Below are 24,839 nucleotides of genomic sequence, written 5' to 3'. Positions count from 1 at the left end.
GGCCACTGCTCTCAACCAGACTGCAGACCACCACTTATAATCTCTCTTTTGAGTTCATTTCCCCTGCTGGTTTACCTTTAAACCAGCAGTCACCAACTATCAAACTTAGTGCAGCTTCATTTGAAGCATTACAAAGTATTGGGCAGATAAACTCTCAGAAAACTCTATCATCTTTGTTCCTAAGATTGCTATGGCCTATGAAATTTCCCCAATTTAGCCAGTCACCTTAACACCCCTTGACTCAAAAACAGTGAAGGCAAAAGCAGATAAAAACAATTTTGCACAGCTAAAATACAGTTTGCAATGGCTTACAATCACACACAGCAACAGCAATAGAAATTTCCCTGTCCAGCTTAAAAAGGGTTTTCTCCCCATTTATATTATCAGACAAGCTGGTAAACATTTCACAGCTTTCCTCTCTGAGAGATCCATGGCTCAAGCCAGCTCTTCATCTTGGTACTGACAACAAGGAAGAAGTCAGTATGAGAATCCCTTATTATTTCCTTTAATTAGTGTTAATGAAGCCAAGAAGGAAGAAAACTAACCTTTCCATCCCAAAATATCCCAAGCTTCCCACTTGGAAAAGGGTAATGGTTCTGTAAGTCTGGATTGGACATCTCATCTACCATTTAACAAGTAAAACATGCCTTCCCACATTTTTCCAAATCCTTAACCAAGCTGACAATTTGGAAATTTTTCAAACCTCAAATGAAGCTTCTTCTTACATTTAATTTTTATAATTCCTATTAAAATGTATGTCTACTTCAACTGGAATACAAATAAAATTAATGAATGTGGATCTTGAATAAAAGCAGAGATGGGGATAAGCAATTACTGAATAGCCTATAGTCATCTCTTTGAGAAGTGACTAAAAGTAAGCTTACAGGAACCAAAGTGAAAGAGGTGAAGACAAGCAAAGGGCAAAAAGGCTCTGAATTTAAAACTGTGGACAAGGAAACAATTCCAGGGAAACTTCTCCTGGGAAAATTCACATTTCTGTGTTTGAATAAGTTTAGTTTTACCATCAGACCGAACAGTGAGAACTGTATATAGTTTCTACATAAACCTGAAGGAACTATTGTTTGAATCAAAAAAGTGGTACCCTGGCACAAGGGAAGGGATAGCTGATCAAACCAGGAAAAAAGTAAACACTTAGAATCATAGAACCATAGGATGGTTTAGCTTGGAAGAGGTCTTAAAGATTATTGCTACTTCCAACTGGAGCTTACATGATGGCGAGCAAACAGAGCTCTGCTCCAAAAAGAGACTGAGCAACTTCAGGTGCTGGAATATAGGAATGGTGTCAGCAGGCACTGACATTGCCTGTTCTGGTAAATACCAGACAGAAGTGAGTCCCTGCACTCAACTCGTGAATGGGGTGATGGATTTGTCAAGGACCGGTTTCACTTGTGCGACAGTTTCCCGGAGCAGACAGAGTTAAGTCGGTCATGCCCTGGATGCGCTGCGGTGGACGGGTAGATCTGTTTCTTTGAAGACATGAAACGTCTGCTCCCATCGGGTTGCCAAAGGGGCATTAGCTCCACTCCGCGGCAAAGCGCATCGCTGAGGTGGCCAAAGGGCTCTCATGCTTTCTTAGGTCAGCTCGGTCAAGGCTTTCCATGAGTCCCGAGGGCAGCCTAAAGAAAAACTGGTGTCCACATCGCGCTGAAGTCAGCTTGGCCGCCCCGGGTCACAGCCTGAAGGGGAACTAAACCCAGGCTTGAGAGCTAAAGGATGTGGATTGATGCCAGGGAAAAGGGGGCCACCATGAGGACCCAGCTCGCCCCGTACCAGGTGCTTCTCGTCCACGGGGTTCAGCGGCGATGCCCGGACTCCCAGCGCCGCTCAGCCCACGCCGGCTCGGGCAGCGGGCGGTGCAGGCGGTGAGGGAGGCGGCCTCGGGGCGGGGCGAGGCGGCGGCCGCGGCTCCCCGGGCGAGGCGGGGTGTGCTTCCAGCCAGCCCGCCCGCTATGTGGAGCGGACCGGGGCGGCCAGCTGGACGCGGGGAGCAGCCGGAGGTGAGGGGGGGCGGTGGGCGCCGTGCGGGCAGCGCCTCGCTCCTTGCCGAGGCTCGGCTTCGGCGTGACGGGGAGGGCAGCGGGGTGTGGGCTGCGGCGGGGCCCGGAGGCGGCTGGGCTTTCCTTTCCCCACGTGTGTCCCGTCGCGCCGTGGCCCATTTGCCGTCCTTTGGCACCGTGGGGAGCTGGCGGCGGCGGGAGGGTCCCCCCGGGCCGGCGCCCCCAGGGCGGTCGGGGGTCCGCGGGCAGCGGGGAGCGGCTCCTCGGCAGGTTTAGGCTGCAGTGGCTGATGGCTTCCAAAAACACCAACACCAGCCCCTGGGTTTGTGTTACTTTTAGCCGTGTTTTGAGGCCGTGCGTGTTGTTGCTGCGAGGTGTGTTGACACAGTCTCCCTACCTCTATTTGTGGCTGCTGCTGTCCCATCTTTCACGGCACTGAATAGCGTCCTTAGAAGTAACTTTTAATTTTGCCTTTGTGTCTGCTCCCTCGTTGTGTGTCTAATTGTACAAGCCCAGGTACGAGTGCAGTGTATAAAGAAAGGCTGTAGGAGTGCTAACGCTGCCACATTTTTTAAAGTACTTGTAACAGGAAGCGGGATAATGTTTGGCGTAAATCTTCTTGACCTAGTAAACGCGGCAGAAACTATTTCTGTATTTATTTATTGCATAAGGATGACCAAGAAAGGCTCCTTTTTTTTAACTCTTCATATGACAAGAGCAAGGTTTTGGGTGATTCCTGCAGAAATACCTGTATCAAACCCAGCAAGGAGCTGCTGCTCTAACAGTCCCAGACCTGTTCTGGCCGCTTCCTAGATAGGTCTTGGCAGCAGCCCGGAGAGCCATAGCTTGGTAGGAGTGAGCTATCCATTAAAAACTACTAAGCTGAATCAAGGTTCTGGTTTGTTTCCAGCAGCAGCTCTTAAGTTTGGAGAGTTTCTTCACGGACTCAAGCAAGCTGCTGGATGTGTTTTGTTTTTCTTCTTGAGAAATTCAGCATCGTGCTCTCATTTGACTTGGACGATTTGTATGTGCTTGGATCCTCAAAAAACAGGCTAAAAGGTCATGAACAAAAGTTATTTTAGAATGCAGAATCTGTAATTGAGATATTTTAATTCACATGTTTTTAATTAATCCTTAAATGAGAAATACATGTTACTTTTTTGTTTTGTAAAAAATATTACCGATTTCCTCTCTCCCTCTGAGAATAATACTTTTTTTTTGTTAACACTTTGCATCACTATTTTTGATACATACAGTTTTACCTGCATGAGCTATTCAGGTCCTTTTAAATGCTTCTTAACAGTACTTTGAAATGATAATGGAAAATGAATCACTTAGTTTGGATTTAAATAAAAAATGGGTGACATTAAAATTCTTATTACTTTACAATGACAGGTATCAGGAGTTGAAATGACATAGAAAAGTCTTCAAAGAACAGACTGTGAAATTAACTCCTTCCACTTGATACTGAAAGAAGGTACTGTTTTTAATTTATTTGAATATTGATAAGATCTGCTCCTTTCAAGATGGTTTGGATACTGTCATTGCCTCCAGTTTGACATGGAAGAAGATGGATAGGTAGCACTTCACTGTACTAGGGTCAACCAGTAGTGGCCAGTTATGTACAGCTACAGATAGTATTTTTGTTTCCTTCCTCCTGTTCATTGGTGAAAGTTGGGGCAGTACCTGAATTTGAAGAAATACACTTTCTTCAAATTCAGATTTAGAATAGTTAGTACTTATCTCAAGACTGAACCGGAATTTAGCTTGCAAAGAATGAACTGTTGCAGGCTTCTTTGTGAACATTGTTTGACTGTGTTTTGATGTATCTTCAACATAATGCCCTGGATAATGGGTTTTCCTTAAAGGTACAACTTTTCTGTAGTTCTGCAACTTGCAGGATTATTGGGAAGGGAGACATTTGAGGTCCAAAGTTACTGGTCATCACATCAGTGTCAGAATACCCCAGTGGATAACCAACCTGACTGGTCTGATAACTGTGATATTTATATTTGATCACAGTCAGTTATAGATTCTGTGAGCTTCTTGAGAGTGCTTGTGCATCATGTTGTGTGACACAGTGTTTGTGCATGCCCCTGTAAAATGATCAACTGCATTCTGTTTATATATTGAGTATGTTAGACAGGAAATTTGTGATCTCAGGAAAGTGGTAGACTTGAAACAAGTCTGTTAGAAATTTTAGCATGCTTTGCTGTCATGCTTTACCTGTTTTTGATAACTTCAGCCACAAATGTTATAAGTGGTGTGGGATTTTGTTTGTTGTTGGCTTTTTTCCCCTTTATTTCTTAAAAGATTTCATGTGCATTTTTCCTTCGAGGCCAGTAAGCTTTGAACTGAAAACAGTTTTCCAGACTATGTACACAGTGTCATCAGTGAAAACTGGAATTCTCTATACATGGAATTTTTGAACTTCTGTCGTTGTATCCTGGGGACATTTCATAGTGCTGAGACTGGGATAGGAGGCACTACCAGGCTAAAGTTGTTGAGTATGTGATCAAACATCTGCTTTCTAAGCAAAGTTTGTTGTTTCATATTTGTGGATTTTGGGTAGTGTTTCTCTTTGTATTTCGTTTAGGAAAAAATGTAGAAGCCTTGTGTGGTCACTTGAAACCTTACTGACCAGGATAAATATGCTCTGCATACTGTGAGGCAGTGCAACTGCAAAGTTAGAGGCTTCTTCCTGTCTTTATAGAAGTTTTAAGCTTTACTGCTGCAATAAAAGTTGTACTTTAGCATACAGTATTGGAAAGACATCTGCTTTTGGTACTGGAGGCAAATAATGAGTGCAAAATGTAAAGCTTAACTTGTTGGATTGCTTAGTTGTTATTATCTTGCCCAATGTTTAAGTATTCTTTGTTTCCTTTTAGTGGTTAAATTAGTCTTATGAAGTTGCTTGCCACCTGTGTAATATTATGTTGTTTTTGACAGAAACTTCATTGTCCAAAGATCTTTGCTAGAATTCTTAGTCGATCTCTACTGCAAGTTTTGTTGTTGCTCTATTAAGTCATCTCCCTCGTGCAGGGAGAGGGATGCTCTTGCTTTTACATTTTGGATGTCTGTAGAAAATTTGGGTTTGTATGTGTATGCTGCTGTCCAAATGATGGTTTTTTAAAACTCCTTTTCCCCCCTTCTCTGCTTTTTACAGATAAACTGAAACTTCAGGAATGACGATCTGCTCATTGGCAAGTTACAGGAAAAGCACATATAAGGCAACTAAATAAAGTCTGTGGTATGAGGGCATTGTCAGATAAACTGTCCAAAAGAAGTACATACTCAGAGGCTGTTATGTTAAAGTGTTGAACTCTGCTTTGTGTATCCCTCCCTACTACCCCAACACTTCTACATGTGAAATGTTTCAGAAGAAGGAGCTGGTGTGGCTTATTTGTCACTGAACTACATTGGATATAAAAGTAAGTCAAGGTTGACTTTTTCAGGGAATATCTTCTTTTCTTCCTGCCATTTCTAGCTGGGTAGAAAGCATTATTAACTAGGACCTTTGCAATGAATGTTTTGCAATGGACTGCTTCAATTGAAACCAGTTTGCTTTAGCGTGAGAGGCAGCAGCACACAAAATAGTCAGAAGCTGAGGAAAGACACGACAGCTAAATGCAGACCTTAACTTACAAGGAGCTGTCAGAAGAAAAAGGATTTAAGTGTTTCCCAGCTGGCTGACAGTAGAAGGCTTGGGGAGATCTCTGATGACACCTTGCCAAAAAAATGCAGGTGCATCTGAGAGGGGAGTAGGACTTGGTTAAGGTTTAGAGGTTTCATAGAAGCCACTTGCAGGCCATGAGGGCAGTGTGTGTCTGTTTAGTCATGTCTTTGTTGGAGAAAACTGAAAACACGACCTAAGGTGTGAAGTGAAACTACAATTATGGACACTTTTCTTTTGTGTCTGACCACAGCAATTCATATTAGCTGCGGTTTCTACACATTCAACTTTAGATACCACTTTAAGTGCCAGGTCACATTAAAGTTAGTGTGCTTATAAAGAATTGTAGTTTATCTGCTCTTAAAAGCAGTGATGCCTCAGTCATACAAAAACAGTTCAAAGAATGAAACTTCATACATCTCTCCGATTGTGTCACTTGTAAGCATGTGGAAAGACAATCAAGCTTGGTTTTTAAATTATGTGGTATAGCTGAAATCACTATGCTAGCATAATTCTTCTGTGCTTCAGGGTTGCGTGGGGTTTTTTTAGTTAACTATGCTGGCAAAACATAATTATACTTTATGCAAGAATTATTCCAGTAGAATAGTTCTAGTTCAGGAAAAGTTCTAGTAGAAAGCTGAAGACTGAGCAACTTACCAAATCTATTTTTTCCCTCTGCAAGATGACTAATACTTCTTCTGATTTTTTTTTTTTCTTTTTTAGAAGTAATGCAGGGTGCAGAGGACAGTGCAGCTTGAACAGTCTTAATCCAGCATTTGAAAAAGCTTCTGTTTTGCAGCAAAATATGACACCTGTAGTTTTGCTCATTGGTCATCTCATTCTTCTGATACCTCTGTTCAGTGCTGGTAGGTTACATACTTCGTTGAAATTACTATTTTAAAAAAGAAAATCTGCAAGAGATAAGTTGTGTATGTTTAGTAGGAAAGAGATATCAAGAGCAAGTAGTGGATCTGGGGTTTGTTTTTGCTTCAGGGTATTAAAAATAGCTGAGTGCCTCTTCTGGGATTAAAAGTGCATGAGGGATGGCATGGACAAATGGACATAAAAGTTTTTAAATCTAGCCACATAAACTTAGGGTACTGAGGCTTTGATTAGCCTCTCCCTGTTTCTTGTGAAGAAAGTCTGAAATGATTGGCTTCCTTGACTTTGTTAGCTGTTGAATGCCTTAAGAAACATGCTGTATCTCTAGTCCTGAAAGCAGTAGGGCTGAGTTTCCTTTACAATTAATTAGTAATATTTTTAAGATAGGCCTATTTTTTCAGTAAAGTTCAGAACTACATAAATTACTGATGCTTGTCTTGCTACTCTTGGCATAAGCAGTCTAGTATTAATGTCTCTGAATTAGTTTAAGCTACATAGAGACCTACTTGGAAATCTTTAAATTAGGTGGTAGTAAGATAGTGATACTGAAAGGATTACTGAAGACTTTTTTTATTTTGAAATGGAATCTGTTGAATTTGTATTTATACAATCATTCAGCAGATTTTTAAAATCAGTTCAGCCAGATGTTTTGCAGTTTCATAGGAATTCCATGTTGCATACAGAATCACAGAATGGTTTGGGTTGGAAGGGTCCTTAAAGATCATCCAGTTCAACCCCCTGCCATGGGCAGAGACACCTTTCACTACATCAGTTTGCTCAAAGCCCCATCCAACCTGGCCTTGAATACTTCCAGGGATGAGGCATCTGCTTCTCTGGGCAAATGTATGCAGAAGTTAGAAAGTTTTACAATCTACTTTATAGCCCAGTGGCTAACTCTGTGTTAAAATGGTATTCTCCAGTAAGTTTTTGCTTGCAGATTTGGGTTCTTGATAACTTTTTGCAGTATCTGTCCTACTTTCTCTGATATTTTTTGGCTGATGTTTAAAGAAATGCTTGCTAGGCTGCATTATTGTGCTATGTCAACTTGTTACACAGACATAATTATAAAAATTCTGTTTATGCCGACCTTTTATATGATGTTCAGAATAATGGACCTTCTGGATAAAGGTGCAAATATAGTAAGGAAACAATACGTTATAGTCAAGACTTCTTAATCTAAATACTGTGCCTTTCCAGATTTTTTTTGTATTGTAACATGTTGGTTTGCAGACTTCTTGGATGTGTTGAGGTCTTGATATCATTCCATACTGTCTTTGGCTTCAGGTTAAGAAACACCTGATTTGTTTTTGGCCCCACAGTCATAATGGCCACAGTAGTGTCAGGAGCTCTACGCTGCTACTGTTTGCACTATGCTTTACATAGGTAGTATTCACATTAAGAATCTGGAAATTCTGCAAAAGTACTAACATGCTCAAATAACAAGGACACGACAGGTGAGCTGGGAAGCTTGGAGTTGCCTGGTGAATCCCATGGATCTAATACTCTGGTTTGTGCTGAGGGTATTGGACTTGCATGTGCTTGTTACCGAATACCTTAACAGAGGGAAGTTGTGGCATAAGCTTGTAAAATGTGTGTTTATGTCTTCAACCAGAAGGTGCTAAACAAAAAAAGTAATAGCCTTGTGATGTTTTAATGGTAAATTGTTACAGAAAGTTTGTTTTCTAATTCTGTGTCACTAGGAATGGATATTGATACTTCTAAAACATATAAGTGTATAGATTAAAAGCATTGATAATTTTTATCTTTTTTTTAGTAGAGGAATGTGTTCTTTGTGATTACTTCGTGCTTGTTGGAGAGCCTACAGCTATTACTTGCCCCATTATTACGCTGCCAGTGCTTCACTCTAATTACAATCTGACGTGGTATAAAAATGCTAGTGCTACACCAGTAACTACAGAGACAAATGCCAGGATCCACCAGCGAGAGGGCTTGCTTTGGTTTATTCCTGCAATGCTGGAAGATTCTGGACTTTATGAATGTGGTGTAAGGTAAGGAAGGAAGGATGGAAACAATTGGGTTGCTAATGCTTGCAAGTTTGATAATGTATTTGTGGAACTTGAGCATACAAAACTTTTTTTGTTTTAGGTAGAATGCTTAAACAGTTAAAAAGCACTATATTTGACCATACTTTATATTTCTGCATGATGCCTTTCTCTTCCACCTATTTACCATTGCAAAAGTGGTTCATACAGAAGACTCTTTATCTTGAAGCATGGTAACACTAACAATGTGAGGATTGCTTGTTTGTTTGTTTTGGATGAAGCATAAGGTCACAGGAAAACATCTTCACTGCTTCAGCTTTTCCTGTGTTCAAATTGCTGTTTGATACTGACAGATCAGAAGAACATTTTGTTTTCTTCGTAGGACATGGCTAAATGGAAGAAGGATCTAATAGGAGCAAACTCTGCATTTTATGCAGTATCACCACACACAGATTTTCTGGAGAGCTTAGCAGCTTTTTGTGAATCTTATTAGAAATTTACAAATTAAAAGGCAGAAAAGCTTTCTTATGATTTATTTTAAAATATTACCAATTGTTACTGGGCAAAAATGAGAATGCAAATCAAGAGCAAAGCAATGTGCTGGACAGCTTTAGAGACAGTGAAAATGGTGTGTCAGTAATACTACTCAAACAATCTGAGTGCACAGAGAAGAAATAAAGGGAATAGATTCTTTGAAAAGAATCTTTATCTAGCTTTTTTTGGTACTTTAAAGCTCTTGCTATATCTACAGCTCAGATTAGTGCACTGGGCTTAACTACTTCAGGTTGTCAAATCTTTTTTATAATGGTTGAAATTCACTGTGTGCTGAACAGGAAATTAATTTTGGGAAGACAGACAGAAACTGTTCCTTTCCTCATGGTCTTGCCACAACACACTGAGAGCAGCCAATACAGGCTTTTCAGGTGGCCCAGAATTTGTTTTAGTAGTGTGTAGTTATGTGGTGTGCATACAGTACACCAGTTATCCTGGAGGGGTTTGGATTGTGAATGTAGTAACAGTGATCAGCAGAAACTTCCAATGTCGTGGGCCTTTGCACATTCCTTCTCCAGAGCTGACAAATGAAGCTGAAATTGGAAGTCAGAAGACATGCAATCCTCTCAAAGCTACCCAGTTATATAATTTTAATTTAGTCTTTCCTGCTATGCTTCTAGTTGCTTGAGCTATGAGATGTGTTCCTGTGGGCACCTCACATCCCTGGCTTGCATAATGTCAGCAGGACACAAAACTTGCTAATGTTCATTGTGTTAACTGTAGGCAGCATTTTGTTCATCAGTCACTTAAACCTTAATTGGAGTTCTGAGAAGTCCTGACATCACCTCTGGTGCTTCCAGAGCAGACCCCAGTTCTGCTCACAACACAAAATCAGAGCTTATTCCCATCCATCTCTTGATCTGGAACGGGGATGAGGGGCTGAGGATGGTATTTATGAGCTAGGAGGATACAGCAGGGGTGTTAGAGGCATGGCTGGTGAAGATGCTGAAGTCCCTCTCTGTAAACTCCTTGACTTGCTGGAAAGCAGGAACCTTTCTGTTAATGACCTGACTTGTCTGCTGTTCTGATTACAGGAGCCTTAACCACTCTAACAAAAAAACTATAAATTTAACAGTTTTTAAGAATGATAATGGCTTGTGTTTTAATGGAAAAATGAAGTTTGAACAAAAAGTGATGAACACAAATACTGGAAAGATTATATGTCCTGATCTAGAACAATTTAAAGATGAAGACAATAATCAACCTGAAGTACATTGGTATAAGGTATTTTGCATGTGTATTTCATATATACAAGATACAATATGTATTATTTAAAATGTCTTGTGGAGTACTTGGGAAAAGCTGCTTTTGGAAGGGAAGGTTTATTTTCTCTACAGTTTGAGCAAGGCATGAGTGTGAATAAGTTTTGTGAAAATCTGGTTAATTTGATTATTTTATGTAGATAATAAGTTTTAAAACTTGTATGTTTCTGTAAATACAAGGCTTTGGATAATTATTTCAGTTTCTCAGAATATTAGGCATGTCCTATCTGTTGACCATGCTGTGGTATTCTTATGCTGCTTACTTTGGTTCTATGAAAATACTCTGTAGACTGTGCAAGCTTAGAAACACGTATTTTGTCTGTGTTAAGGTAAAATTACGAAGTAGTTCAGCTCTTAATTCTGATGCTGGTATTAAAGCAGCTACATGGGCCATATATGTAAAATAACCTTGGTGCTGCACCTATACATCTTTTGAGATGAAGGGTTTCTCCACTGCTTGTAGGTCAAGGAAGAGAAGGAAGTTTTTCGCTGTATTCACATTGCCACAGAAACCCAGACAACACAAGGCACTGCATCACAGTGAAGCAGGGATGCAGGCATGTATTCTCATAAACTCTGCTACATGCATAATAACTTCTACACCTGAGATGGATAACTGCCATGCTATTAATGGAGGCAGTGAACTAAAGCACAGCATTTGAAAACTGAAAGGACTGACTGCAGGGATTTTTTAAAAAGTGTAAATGGAGCAAGATGTCATCAGGCTTCATGTTAGAGTGTAGTGGTGCTTGAATAAGAACCCACATAATGGCTTTCAAAGAAGTCAGTATTTGGCAAGTATTTTAATAATCAGTAGAGTTCAGTAACTTATCAGTTGTCAGGTTTTTAGTTCCCTTAAGTCACAAGTACTTTTGATGTATTTAGGAGTGTAAGTCTGGATTTCTTGAAGACAAGCGACTTCTTTTGGCAGAGGGTGAAAATGCTGTCTTGATTCGTAACGTAACTGTGCAAGACAGAGGAAACTACACGTGCCATATGGTGTACACCTACATGGGAAAACAATATAATGTTTCAAGAACCATAAGTCTGGAAGTTAAAGGTGAGTGCATGAGGTTATTCTCTTTTTGGCTCTGCTGTAAATATTTGTATGCAGGCATAAGATACCTGGCATATTACCTTTCAGCTCTGTGAAATCAGTTGCAAATCTTCTTTAATTAATTTATTCCTGAATATAAAATTAAAATACAATGAAGGACGTTGCTATCCTTAAGGATTGCTTTTGGGGAAGAATTGTCACGGGGAAATGAGTATTGCGGGCTTAGGAATGAGAATTAGAGGAAAGGAGTGGTTACTGGGGTGTGAGGGCATTGTTTTTGCTGAAACAAATAATGGACCATTAAATTAAATACATTTTAAAATAGAGTATTTTTTTCTGAGACTATCACAGCAAACCACCTTCTTGCAGCCCTGCTGGTGAACTTGCTTCCAGAGTTCACTAGAATCTCGGTTGATGGGAAAGGAGATGTGACAAGCTGTATAAATACTATAAATTAAATCTTGCTGTAGAAAGGATTGGCTTACCGTTGCCACTTAGTTGTGCTTTCCTGCACACAGGATGTGGAACTGGCTGTCTCACTCTCCCAGTAGTGTCATTTATTGCTGTTACCATTGTGATTGTGTCTTTGTAAGCAGTATTGCTGGTGACCTGACTAGTAACATGGTAGTAGTCCTATCAGAATAGTTGGCTGGAAAGAGCATGTACATCTTTTTAGATTAAATCAAAATTCTGACTCAGGCAGATGATATAAGAGCAGTGGGTTGTTAGCAACCAGTCTAAACATGATGCAGAATGATACCATTCCAGCCCAGTTTAAGCATGTGTTTATTTAAACTTTTACTTAAATAAATATTCACCTTATCTAGGAGGTCATTGATACAATCCCTCTTTCTCTTCCTTATCCATCTCTCTGAAAAAGTTAATTGCATTTTTTGGTTTTGTCTTTTTCTAGTTGTTTTACTGGGAGTCGATATAAAAGTAAATTTGAGAATTTATTTTTTTAAGTATTTTTAAGGTATGCTAAAGCCTTTTGTTAACTTGGGAGCTAAAAGAGAATAATTTGGAGAGAGTACAGCAAATGTCTTATGAGATATTTCTGTTGCAAATTTGAAACTGGTTGTAAGTATGACACTACAATAGTACCAAACAATAAAACCAAAACCACTGTAAAACTGTCAGTTGAAGTAAGTTGTGGAACTCTTCCTGCCTGAAGTTTTTGATTTTTCTTTTTTTTGATTAGAAAAACCACCACAGATAAAACCAGAGTTTATTTATCCGAAGAACAATACAATTGAAGTAGAACTTGGTAAGTGCTGACTATTTAAGAGGTTATTAAGTAAAACAAAGCTCCTGGTCTTTGTGAAATAACCTGTGAACAGTTCCATGGACTTCAGCAAGACTGGGAGATTAACGTGTGGATTGAGGATATCTGGAGGGCAGATGAGAGATGATAGAACATGATTCCCACAAGTAGTTTGTTGGGGGAAATAACTATGTGCCTAAGATTGGAGTATCTTGACCAGCAGTGTTGTGTGGGATGAATTTATTTATCTGTTTATTTATTTATTTATTTATTGTTATTGTCATCTGTCCTTTTCACCACTTCTCAGTGTCCCTGTCTTAATGTATCTTCAGTATCTGTGGAAATATTGCACCCCTGTTACATGGGGACTAGGTGAGACACTTTACAAGAATTTAAGGAAATTGGTTGGTTTGTTTGTTTTAAAAAGGCATTGCCGTTCAAAAGTAATATTCTCTGTCCAGTACCTTTAATGGGATACTGGAAGAAAAAAAAAAAAATCTTTGCTCCTATTAGATGTCTGGCTGTAGTGCAGAATATTTAAACACCTGCATGAATGTGGAAGCAGCTGTATGATTTTTGAATGAGAAATGGCAGGAGAAGGTTGTGCAGAAACTTAACAGTAAATTTATGAATGCATGGAAATGGAGAGCATGGAACATGCATTTGAGGGTTTTTTTCCTTTTGAAGAACTGTGCAACACACTAAACCACATCTTTAGAAAAATTCATTATCATGATGTAAGGACAGGAGGGAAGAGATTGGGGAGCATCTCTGATTTCTATGCAAACTCTTGTTCAAGTAACTGCTTTGCATGTAAAGTAAAGGTTTATTCCATACTTTCGTTAGAGATTATTCCTTGGTAGAAGCATCTAGATCTGATGCGGTTCTAGGAAATGAAACACTAAGATCTTTACATAGGTGAACTGAGACAGCCTACCTTCTCCTATCAAATCATAACTTCCATGGGTAAAATACAGAAGGAAAGGAATCCAAGAAAGCTGCTTACCTTCCTGTACGTGGAGCTCTCTGAGGTACATTGGAAACAAATATGTTTTGCAACTTGATTTGTGTCATACTGAGGCATTCTGTAAGATCTGGACTCTTGGTGGCAAAGGACCTGAGTGACAGGTGAGCTTGCTCTGGGAGTAGAATGTGACAATATTCAGAAACCATCCCAGTGGACAGTGCTGGCCAAAAGACTCTGATGTGGAGTAAAGATATGCATGGTCCCTAAGAATGGGGTTTAGCTCCAGGGTGTAGTTGTCTGCACGTGGGTATCTGCATATGATGTAGCATCCTTACCCCATGCTGTTATCAACAGGGGCTCAACTCAGTTGCCTACACATGGAGTGCTGTTTTGAGCAGTCTGGCTACTCTAGCAGTGCAAATTTCTTGAAGATCTGGAGTCCTGTCTGACAACTCCATATAGATACCTTGGATGTTGCCACAGTGTGTACATGCAACTGATTTGAGCCCTGGAGATCTTTCAGTGGAGTCGGGAGAGCCATTCAGTTAAGGTATCTACTTCAGTGCGTGGACTTCAGCAGAGCTGAACTGTGTTACTAGCTTAGGCGTCTAGCTTACATGTAGATGTGAACATTTAGACACCTGCATTTAGGGTGGAATTTATATCCAGGTCATAGGCACCCAAACTTGGATTACAAATGGATGAGTTTTAGGACTCTGGTTTTCTTAAGGTATTTATTTTTTTATATCCCGACTGTTCCCGACTGTTCCTTCATCACTTGATCCTGCTTCTGTTACAAGACCTTCAGTTCCTATGTTTAAATGTTTTTTTGTAGGCTCTCATGTAGTTATGGAATGTAATATATCAAGTGGCATAAATGGCTTAATTCCATTCTGGCAAGTTAATGATGAGGATGTTGATATCTTTGATAAAACCTACAGGGAACAGTTTTATGAGTAAGTATCCTTATATATTGAATTATAAGTGCATTTGCAAAACTGACCTCCAGTCAAATGTCAGTAGTCATTGAAAGACTGATTAGAAGTCTGCATCAAACACAGTATATTCTTTTTGCTTGGTTTTTAAAAAATTACATTGACATTTTATTATAAATACTGATGTATTTGATACAAATGTAATGAAGCAATCATGTGTAGATTTTTATAATCCTGTTGTGAAATATAATTTTGTAATACTTGCTTATGCATTTGTTCTTAAGTGATTTTTTTTGATAATAGATTAAAGCCCTTTATCCTTAATATGGAAAGGATAGATTGTTCCAAAACAAAAAAAATCACCAAACTTAGTTTTCTTTGTGAAGTTGGTTCTTTTCTGAGTACAGACACAGTTGCTAATCCTCAAGAACACAAAGCAGAAGCTCTTGTTGTAGGACATTTAGGTTTGGATTTTTATGTTCAGGAAAATAAAATTAAGCTGGTAAAAGCAGCAATTCTTTAGGGAGAGCAGGACTTTTCACTCAGTAACTGGTCTATGTTGTAACAAAATGTGGATGTACTCTTTGCTTTCTCATTGTGTCAATCACTGCTGTTAAACATAACCCTTAAAATCTAGTGCGAAGAAGAAAAAAAGTCTCAGCTGATTAGTTCACATTCATGGAGAAGCATTGTCTTCTCCACCAAGTGCTCACACCAGTGCAGATTATGGCTAGAGAGTTAGGCAGCAGACTGCTTTTAAAATTACCTACTTCATTCATCTGTATCTGACCTCTACTTTGTCCTCAGGTTCTTTAAGGGGGAATTACTACTTTTGTTATAGATCTGTATACTTCTTGTTTGTCTATAAATGTCAGGGCCCCAGTTTATGGTCTCTAAGGCACAACTAAGTCCATTATTCTTCAGGACATGAAATTTCTTACCTTCACCAGTGTAGCTGTGTGTAACTGTTTATAGTGGTAGTACCTTCAGCTTCTTCTGAAACCTTATTCTGCTCTTAAACACATCTTCCTGGAAAGCATTTAATATATTTAAATTAAAGCACTTCTCTCTTAAGATTTGTGGCTTGCTTGGAAGTGATCTCCATTTCTAATCACTACCCTGCCAAATAATTTTCCCATGCCAGAGATGGAGATGTGCAAAATACATCCTGTGCAAGTTCAAAGCAGGTTATCCAATATCAGAAAAATTAATTGCAATATTAATGTTTTATTTCATAAAATAATAGCAGTTCCTCAGCAGTTAAATTTGTGAAGCATTCTTTGTAGCAAACTAATTGTAGCCATGGCCAACAAAATGGACTTGAGGCTTACACCTAGGAGGTAGCTCCTGTGCTGGGAGGAAAGTTAGAACTGACCCGAACAAATCCAAACGTGTTGCAAAATGATGACTTTTGTATTGGCATCCCATGACAGAATTTGCTGGCAATTATTTATGTAATAGAAACTGTTTCTTCACGGTGTCCTGCAAAATGAGTTCTCTTCCTTGAGTACATCAGGTAATAATATTACTTTGATATGTAGAGTAGAATGCCAGTTTGTATGTACCTTCCCATTGCGGCCTCTCTCACCTTGTTCTTGTTAATCTATCTTAGAGCAGGATGGTTTTAACAGGATATCATACTGTATCTCCAAGCTTTTTGTGGCAATGGCTGTCAGACATAAAGGTATTATTGCCATGTTTGTTGTAATTTCACACAAGGGTGAATTTTGTTCATCGCTATTTTCCTAGGTGGTTGTCACCATTGACTGTGAGCAGTGTGGGCTTTGGGAGTCTGTTAAAGTGCTTAGAAAGGTCTCTGCTTCATCATCTGTGTAAAAAATCCTAGAGGGTGATTTTTCTCTTGTCACTTTTATTACTAGGTATTACTGGTTTATATAGTCTTTCATTCACAGAATCATTCAGGTTGGAAGGGACCTGTTGAGATTGTCTAGTCCAACTCCCTTGCCTGGACAAGGCCAGATAGAACAGGGTGCTCAGGGATGTGTCCAGTTGATTTTGAATATCTCCACAGGTGGAGAGTTCACAACTCTGGGAAACCTGTTCCCGTGCTTGACTATCCTGATAGTAAAAAAGTGTTCAGATGGAATTTGATATGGAAAAGTGTTTCAATTTGTGCTCATTGCCTCTTGTCCTGTCAGTGGGCACTACTGAAAAGAGCCTGGCTCCCTCTTATCCACTCCTCCCTCCCACTGAGTATTTACACAAATTGATGAGATCCACCCCCTGCACGTGAGCCTTCTCTTTTCTAGGCTGAGCAGTCCCTGCTCTCATATGACAGATACTCCAATTTCTTAACATTTTCACTTCCCTGCACAGGACTTGCTCCAGCAAATCCATACATCTTGTACTGGGGAGCCCAGAACTGGCCTCACTGGCTCCAGGTGTGACCTCACCAATGTGGAACAGAGGGGAAGGATGGTTTCCCTTAACCTGCTGGCAGTGTTTTTCTTAGTGCAGTCCAGGATGCCTGGGGTCTGGTTATCCCTCCTCAGATGCAGGATTTGCATTTTACTTTGAACTTCATGAGGTGTTCTGTCAGCCCATTTCTTCAGCCTCAAGGTTCCTCAAGATGGCAGCTCTTGTATCAGCATCCCTTTGAGTTTTGTATCACCTGCAAAACTGCTAATGGTGCACTCTGTCCAACTTAGCAAAAAAACCAAAAAACCAAAACAAAACCCCAAAAACTCCAAACCAACCAAGAACCCAAGATCTTCTCTGTTCACGAAGCTGTTTGTTAAAGAAGTCTGTTTACTGTGCTTCACTGGCTTCTGAGGTTTATAAAGTTAGAAAAACAAATGTTCTTGTATTAGTGGATAGATTAATCCCTCCTATATTAAGTACAGATACTCGGTTTCCATACAGATGTTTCTTTTTTTACCCCTTTTTAATGACAGAGAGGGGTTGCCTCATGGACTTGCAGTATCTGGAACAAAATTTAACATTTCAAAAGTGAAAACAAAGGATTATGCTCACAAATTTTTCTGTCACTTCATATATGGTTCTCAGCAATTTACAGCCTACATCAAATTGGAACGTCCAGGTAAGAGATCTCTTCTTAATAAAATGGTGACCAGTGTACTTACTTCTCAGTTGGTTTGACAACACCCTACTTAGAGCTAGAGCTGTGTGATAAAGGGGGCAGTGCAGCTCAGTACCTTTTGTGAATTTTTTGCCATATTCTTAGCAAAATAAAAGAAAATAGCACTTTGATTTACTTTATCCTCTCACATTCAGTACTTTAGAAAACAATAATGAAAGACTCAAATCTATTTGAAGCAAGTAGGAGACTTCAGTGGAATACTTTGCTTCATTTGACATACTTGTACCTAAATAAGCATGTGGATCAGAGGATATTGTGTGTCTAGAAGAGCAGTGGAAACGGTCACTTCTTTAAAAGAGCTGGGTAGAAGACATAGCTTAGTATGGAACAGACTGTCAAAAGAACATGAGTGTGTATGTGGACCTGGTTGTTCTATTCTATAGTAACAAATAATGGGGTGAGATTGCTAGGAGAAAGAAAAAGAATCTGTATGGTAGGAAAAAAAATGTAACAATGGTAGTAATAAAGAAATGAAATAGATTGCTTGGAAAGGTTATGGACTTTTCATTACTGACTGATACATGTGCTGTGTTAACCACTTTCTAGATAGCCTTATGCATGTAGATTGAGAGCATCCTGCCACTTGGAGACCCCAGTCTGGTGCTCAGAGACCAGGATAAGTTTGACTTATTCCTAGCAAGCATAAATTCTTCTTTTTAGTAGATGAACTGAAAGATAAAGTGAGCTTTGAAAACTTAAATGCAAGGCTGAAGAAATCAATTCTTTTTATTTCAAAACAGATACACAGACAAGCAAATCAGATGTTATAAGTACACATTTTTTTTTTTTTAAATTTAGCTGCAGAAGGGCTTCTGGTGAGCTTGTTTTGATTTGACTTTGTCAGCTGTGAGCCAATCCCCTGACAGATGTTCCTCCCAAGCTTACCTCTAACTGGCCGCATTGTAAATAAATCATTGACTGAAAGTGGATCTGAGCTCTAACTTACTACATAACTACAATTTCTTCATAAAGATTATCAGGGTAGGATTTAAACTCAGAAATTCCTTAATATGCATTAACTAAAAAATGCATTTTGTGGAGGGTGTTTGTGTGAGGACAGTAAATAAGAAGGGTCAATGACCGGTCACTGAAGAGGCTAGAGACGACTAGTTGGTCTGGGGAGAATAGCATGGTCAGGAAAACACCTTCCCACCTCTGACTTCCTTGCTTTCTGACAGATAAAATTTTGTACAAGAATTCTCACTCTACTGCTGTGCTGGGATATACATCAGTAGTTTATTTTGGTGTTTATTTTGGTGTTTGATTGAAAAGTAGCCTCTTTCGTCACATTGTTAAGGTATTTTTTCTCTGAAAGATTAAAGTAGGCTTGTCAAATAACAGTATTTGCAGAAAGCACACGTAAAAACAATTCACCTATTAATTCATTCCTTCTTTTTTTAAAAAATATTTTAAAGACTAAACAGTTTTGCCCATTTCTTGTCTTCCTTGATTCTAGTTTATAACTGTACTTCGTTTATTTGTTTTGTTTTATTCCACTCTACTGCAGCGCGAAACATTCAGGGTTACTTAATTGGAGCAGGAGTTTCCTTGGTATTTTTATTATGTTTTACTCTCTTTATCTACAAGATCTTCAAAATTGATATTGTGCTTTGGTATCGGGACTCCTGTCATCCTTTCCTGGGTAAAAAAGGTATGTTTGTGTAACAATGCTGACTGTTGTATTGAGCTTCCATCTTCCTTTGCATAGCAGTGAGTTAACTTCATGGAGTGTGATTGGTCTTCCTTGGAAGTTTTGAAAGGATAATATGTTTAGAATTAGTTCAGATAACAAAAGCAGGATAAACAATGATTCAAGTGGGGTGAAAAGCCCCAGAGTTTAGAGATTTTTGTTTGTCAGTTTGTTTGCTTGCTTGCTTTTGTATCTTTAGAATTCATTTTTATATGTCCTATTGCTCATTCCTTAGTTTCAGATGAGAAGATCTATGATGCTTATGTTCTGTATCCAAAGAACAGAGAGAGCTGCTTGTACTCATCAGATATTTTTGCTCTGAAAATACTTCCAGAGGTCTTAGAAAGACAGTGTGGATATAACCTCTTCATATTTGGGAGGGATGATTTACCAGGAGAAGGTAAGCTATCTGAAGACAAACTGGACTCGAGTTTTCTTGTTGACCTGCAAATACAATTGAGAAACAGGCAGTCAGGTGGTATTCTAAATATCTCTCACCATGAGATGAACCATGATTCTCTTACTCACTTTGATGGAGAATGAGAGATACAGCACCAGGTGCTCCCACAACCTCTCTTTATCTCAGCCTAGACATCTAGAGATGGAACAATGCTGAGGGGAAGAGGAGTTGAAATTTTGATTGCGAATGATGACTAATGGCAGGAAACATGGAAAAGTAGGTCTCATGAGCAGTGTGAAAAAAGCCTATTGCTTTGAGGTGCCATTTAAAAGGATGATGTCTCTATTGTTTCATTTTTATTTGCTCTAAGATTTGCTGTCAAACAAGCAGGATGCAATAAAGGATATAATGGATGCTTAGACAGTGCAGATGGAAAAAAACAAAACTACACCAAGTTAACAGGAATGATTAGCTGTATCAAAGACTATTTGTCCCTTTTAAAAGTTCTTAGAAAGCCTTCCCTTCCTTACAAGACTTAAAAATCCTTGTGGATTAAAAATCCTCGGTGTGTATATGTGCATCAAATTTAGTATCCAAGACTGAAAATTACAAAGCCTATCCCACTGGCGCCTTCCGTGAGGTGAAATGATTAAAAGCTTCTGAATCCTTCAGGTCTTATGACTTTAAAAAGATAATACTGAGACTGAATAAATTTGAAGAGTAGGCCAAAACCAGAAGTTTTTATTTAAAAAAAATTTTGTATGAACCTACTTACATGAGGTGGTCTGTGGATACTCTTTTTTTTTTTTTTTTTTTTGTAATATTTGGAGGATTTTGGTAGTGGTTTGAGGAGGAAGGGTTCCCTGGGAAGTAGAATTTAAAGTGCTGCTTAACTTTTCCAGCTTGAAAAAATGCAATAATCTGTCCTCAGGGTTGAGTCATATGGCTTTTGTGTGGTATTTACCATATTTTACTGTTTGAGACTTAATTGACTGGCATGATATTGAAGGGAGGATTCTTTTCTTTTTCTTCTACTTACATCTAACAAAAGCAGATGAGCATATCAGAACAGGCTGTTTAAGGTAAAAGGTCCTGTGGTTCTGGAACTTGTTTTTTTGCATTTGTACCTATGATGGCAATAAAATGGCATTAGCAAGATAAGTAGTAGATAGTTGGCAGCTCTCCTTTGTTTATTCAAAACAGGAAAATAGACATGCAGTCTAATGGGGTCCCATTGTTGCACTGGCCAAATCTCTAGGGTTGGCTAACCCAAGGTAACTGCTTGCATGCTCGTATCCTGTCCCTATTTGTGATGTAAAGTGTGTTGGCTTAAATATCAAACAATGAATGAGCCAGCTGCAAAATGTTGGTAACATAACGTAGAAACATACAATCTTATTTTTATCTTATTTTTGCACAACCGTTTTTTTTTTTTTTTACAGCTGTGATCAGTGTTGCTGATGAAAAAATCCGTCAAAGTAGAAGAGTGATAATTGTTTTAGTACCAGAACCCTCCTGTTATAGCATTCTAGAAGATGTGTCTGAAAAGCAGCTAGCCATGTATAATGCTCTTATCCAAGAGGGCATTAAAGTAATTCTCATTGAACTTGAAAAAATACAAGATTATGCAATCATGCCGGAATCCATCAAATATATTAAGCAAAAGCATGGGGCTATCCGATGGAAAGGGGACTTCTCTGAAAGGTCTCACTCAGCAGGTACCAGATTCTGGAAGAAAGTGCGCTACCACATGCCATCCAGAAAAAGCGAATCTTTGTCAGGATTGCATTTGTTACCAAAAGACTTGAATTCGCCTTAAATAACAAAAGGGAAATGACACTTAATGACCAATTCAGTTCACATAGTTGGTGATTGGACTGACTGAAAGTCACACGCATCTGTTTTGTGCAATCTTATCCAGATTTTCTTAAGTGAAGGTACTACGGCTTTATCTACAGATGTGAATCTTTTTTTTCTTCTGGCTGGATCAACAGAACAACTTGAAATATCATCAGTAGCACATGTAGGAAGCACACGAGTACTTTCCCAAGAATTGCAGTGTGATTTGGTGGAATTCTCATAGTGTTGAAAATAGAAGGCAAAGAAACTATCAAAAAATCCCCAGAATACTTGTTGTTTTACAAGTAAAGTCTGGATATGAAGAGAATTATATTAATTATAATCACGATATTATGGAATGGGCATGGTTGATGCCAGTAAATATTTGTTTCATTTTTTTTAATGGCACAAAACTTTTCTTTGTTGCAAGTTTGTTATTTGCCTTGTTCAGTTTACTTGAAAGATAAATTCCCCTGTGGTACTGCCTCAGTGTGCTATCGTCCAAGACACAAGGTAAGAGACAATCCCAGCCCCCCCAAAGTGCTGTTGAACCTGAAAAAGCATACTCTTCTCTGGTCTTTTTTACATTTTAAAGAACGGTGCCATTTTTAGTCACTTGTCGCATACAGACATGGGAAAAATACCTTTGTAATGGTTTTTTGAGTCAAAAAATTAATCTCCACTGGACTTTTTTTTTTCCAATTTAGTGGCTTAATGTATTTTTTTACCCTAGTGGAATAATTGGCTAATGACACAAGAGCCTCTCATGGGGCTACAGGATGATTGACTTCGTCTGCCTTACCTGAAGGACCACATTAAGGGGCTTCAGGGCACCCATTTCTTGTGGGTTGCTGGTGCTGAAGGACAGCAAATCTTTGCTCCTGTTCCTGGCCAGAGGTCTGGCTCTAGCATTTGTCAGCTCTGAAAGCTGAACACACTAATGTGGCAGAAATTGTTCTTTTCCTTGGGTTAATGTTCTCCCAGATTAGTGTGTTCCTGGCTCCCAAAGGGTTCAGAGTGCAGTCAGAGAAGTGGTGTGATGAGACCATGCTTTTCAGCTCCAGATATTCTTACAAAACAGAGCTAAAATAGCATTGCTGCTCAAGTACTCCTTGAGTGAGAGAGAGAGAAAAATGCCCTGTGTTACCCACTGCAGCTGCTTGCTTTTGTCCTTTCTTTCTGCCTTGATGATGTAAAGAATCAACGGTGACTGTGTACTGGAGGCTGCAGTCACAGTTTTCCAAACAGCTGTTTGGGAAATGAAGTTGTTAAAACTTAGTGTGTATGTTGAATCCTTTATCTTCCATTTTAAAGGTTTTTTACAGTATTACGTATCCCACAGCTGTTAACTCTGAAGTTATGTTTGACTTGTGTGTAGGCAGTGACATAGTTTGCAACGTTCAGTTCTTTTTTCAGGGCAGGGAATTGACTTGATTGATTAAAAAAATTAATTATCAGACCTCTTTCATGCTATGTTTATAGCTATGAATTTTATAGAAACAGGAGATGAAAGCCAAATTGCCTGTGCTTTTCAGTCTGTCCTTGAAAGTTACATTTCTAAGCGATGAAATCTTGTTGTATATGGAAGCCTCAGGATTTGACTGTTACTGCCTCTAACTGCTGCTTGCAACTCTGAATTCCTGTCTGTGTCCCTTGCAGCACTTTTTGCTCTTCTCCCATTTAAACTCCAGCCTATCTTTTCCCATGATGTTCCCTTATCTTGAAACAAGCAACTTACATATTGAACTCCATCACTTTCCAAAATCTCCTTGAAGGTTGTTGCTAATACAGTATTAGGCAGAAATTTTTCCTTTGGTATCTCCACTTGTTCATCTGAAAAAAATCCATGTTCTGCATCCTTCAGCAGTCATCTGTTCATTTGGACTTGCTTTTTCTTCTTTCACAGCTCAAGCATTTTTCTTATGCCTCCATCCTCAAACAAACAAAACTGATCCTTGTGTTCTGCCCGATAAGTGACAAAACCAGTGGAAATGGATTCCTCTCCCACCTAAGTTGCTTTGCTTGCCTCAGTGTGTGCTGGAAGCTTGAAACTCTGACTCTACAGACAGTACCTTCTGAGCTTTGAGTTGTGTATGTGTTTGGCCAGAATAGAATAAAAATCTCTTCATTTCAGGATACGAGGGGAAAAAAAGTGCATTTGAAACATCAGACTATTTCAAACTGTCATGGTACTGAAGTGCCATGTCTGTATAGACCAATGCAAAGGCTTATAGTCTCTTCTCATTCTTGTTTTAGTCATGAGAGAAGTGTCAAGGGAGGATCAGTCCTAGTCATGAAGTACCACATTCACTTAGCTGTTCCACATAGTCTGCTTTCAAATATGCTGTGTGTTCAGTGGCAGCCTGTTGTAGGGTAAAAGAGCCTTAAGGTCCATCTGAAGTTATGAGAACCATCTGAGCCAGGCTGATTGTTATGGTTCACATAGGACAGAAGCCATATGGTTTGGTCACAGAACTCTTCTGTAAGAAGAGTTCTGTGAGAGATGTGAAGACCAGACACTGTATGGTATTTGTGCTCTGAGGAATAGGGTGTAATACTGACATTGTGCTTCCACCTTGACAGCTCACGGTATGCAGTCCAGCCAATAGAGTTGCAGCAACCTCAAGCCTCCTGAATTACTTCTCCTGACTGGAATAGATTGAATGGAAAACTGCTACTTGTTATCCCTACCTTTAGGGATAGGAAAGTTATTTTACTGAGCCAAAATACTGGTTTTTAAAAAATATTTGTTCCTTTTGATATACTTACACAAATGATGCTAAAGTTTTCATGTGTGTTATGTAAAGGCACTTTGAAGAAAGGTGCATTTTTAAATTCAATAAAGGCACTACATAGTTTTTTCATACGGCACTGTCGTTTTTTCCCCCTCTCATTCCTCCACTGAAGCATGCTGAGAAAAACAGCAAACAGCAGTTGGGACTCAAAGTGTCTTAACAAGACTGCTGCAGTAATCTTCATTCAGACTGCTGAACCATTGGCTTTATCTGGTCGTGGCACAACATTAGCACTAACCACCTTGCCCTGTCTGGGCAAACAGGAGCTGTGAGCTTGGTTCTGTTATGTCCCATGCTCTCCTTGCAGCAAGGTGAAGCTAGAGCAGCTCCAAGGTGCTGTGTCGCTCTCTGGGACCAGCATGGTTCCCAGCAGTGTGAACA

General features: G+C 39.3%; 1 protein-coding gene across 7 annotated transcripts; it reads left to right on the top strand.

The window, feature by feature from the left end:
• Positions 1 to 1,907: 1,907 nt before the first annotated feature.
• Positions 1,908 to 24,531, top strand: IL1R1 (interleukin 1 receptor type 1). Of its 7 annotated transcripts, XR_003527378.1 has the most exons (14): positions 1,908 to 2,018; positions 3,414 to 3,495; positions 5,185 to 5,449; positions 6,415 to 6,557; positions 8,348 to 8,582; positions 10,163 to 10,352; positions 11,276 to 11,450; positions 12,649 to 12,714; positions 14,514 to 14,634; positions 17,529 to 17,674; positions 19,242 to 19,385; positions 19,660 to 19,824; positions 21,267 to 22,176; positions 24,247 to 24,531. XR_003527378.1 is itself a non-coding variant. In XM_027641371.1 (13 exons), the coding sequence occupies exons 4-13, from the start codon at positions 6,497 to 6,499 to the stop codon at positions 21,641 to 21,643; spliced, it is 1,677 nt and encodes a 558-aa protein (XP_027497172.1). In that variant the 5' UTR covers positions 1,908 to 2,018; positions 3,414 to 3,495; positions 5,185 to 5,449; positions 6,491 to 6,496; the 3' UTR covers positions 21,644 to 23,481. The 7 variants fall into 7 exon arrangements, 6 of the variants coding, with proteins under 6 accessions (XP_027497172.1, XP_027497151.1, XP_027497134.1 ...); XM_027641371.1 differs by lacking the exon at positions 24,247 to 24,531 and having other exon boundaries at positions 6,491 to 6,557; positions 8,351 to 8,582; positions 21,267 to 23,481; XM_027641350.1 differs by lacking the exon at positions 24,247 to 24,531 and having other exon boundaries at positions 6,491 to 6,557; positions 21,267 to 23,481.
• The last annotated feature ends 308 nt before the right edge of the window (positions 24,532 to 24,839 follow it).

This window comes from Corapipo altera, unplaced genomic scaffold, assembly GCF_003945725.1.
Source record: "Corapipo altera isolate COAL_440 unplaced genomic scaffold, ASM394572v1 0, whole genome shotgun sequence".
Taxonomy (NCBI): domain Eukaryota; kingdom Metazoa; phylum Chordata; class Aves; order Passeriformes; family Pipridae; genus Corapipo; species Corapipo altera.
Note: the sequence above shows the minus strand (reverse complement) of the source record. Positions and strands in the feature narration are given on the sequence as shown.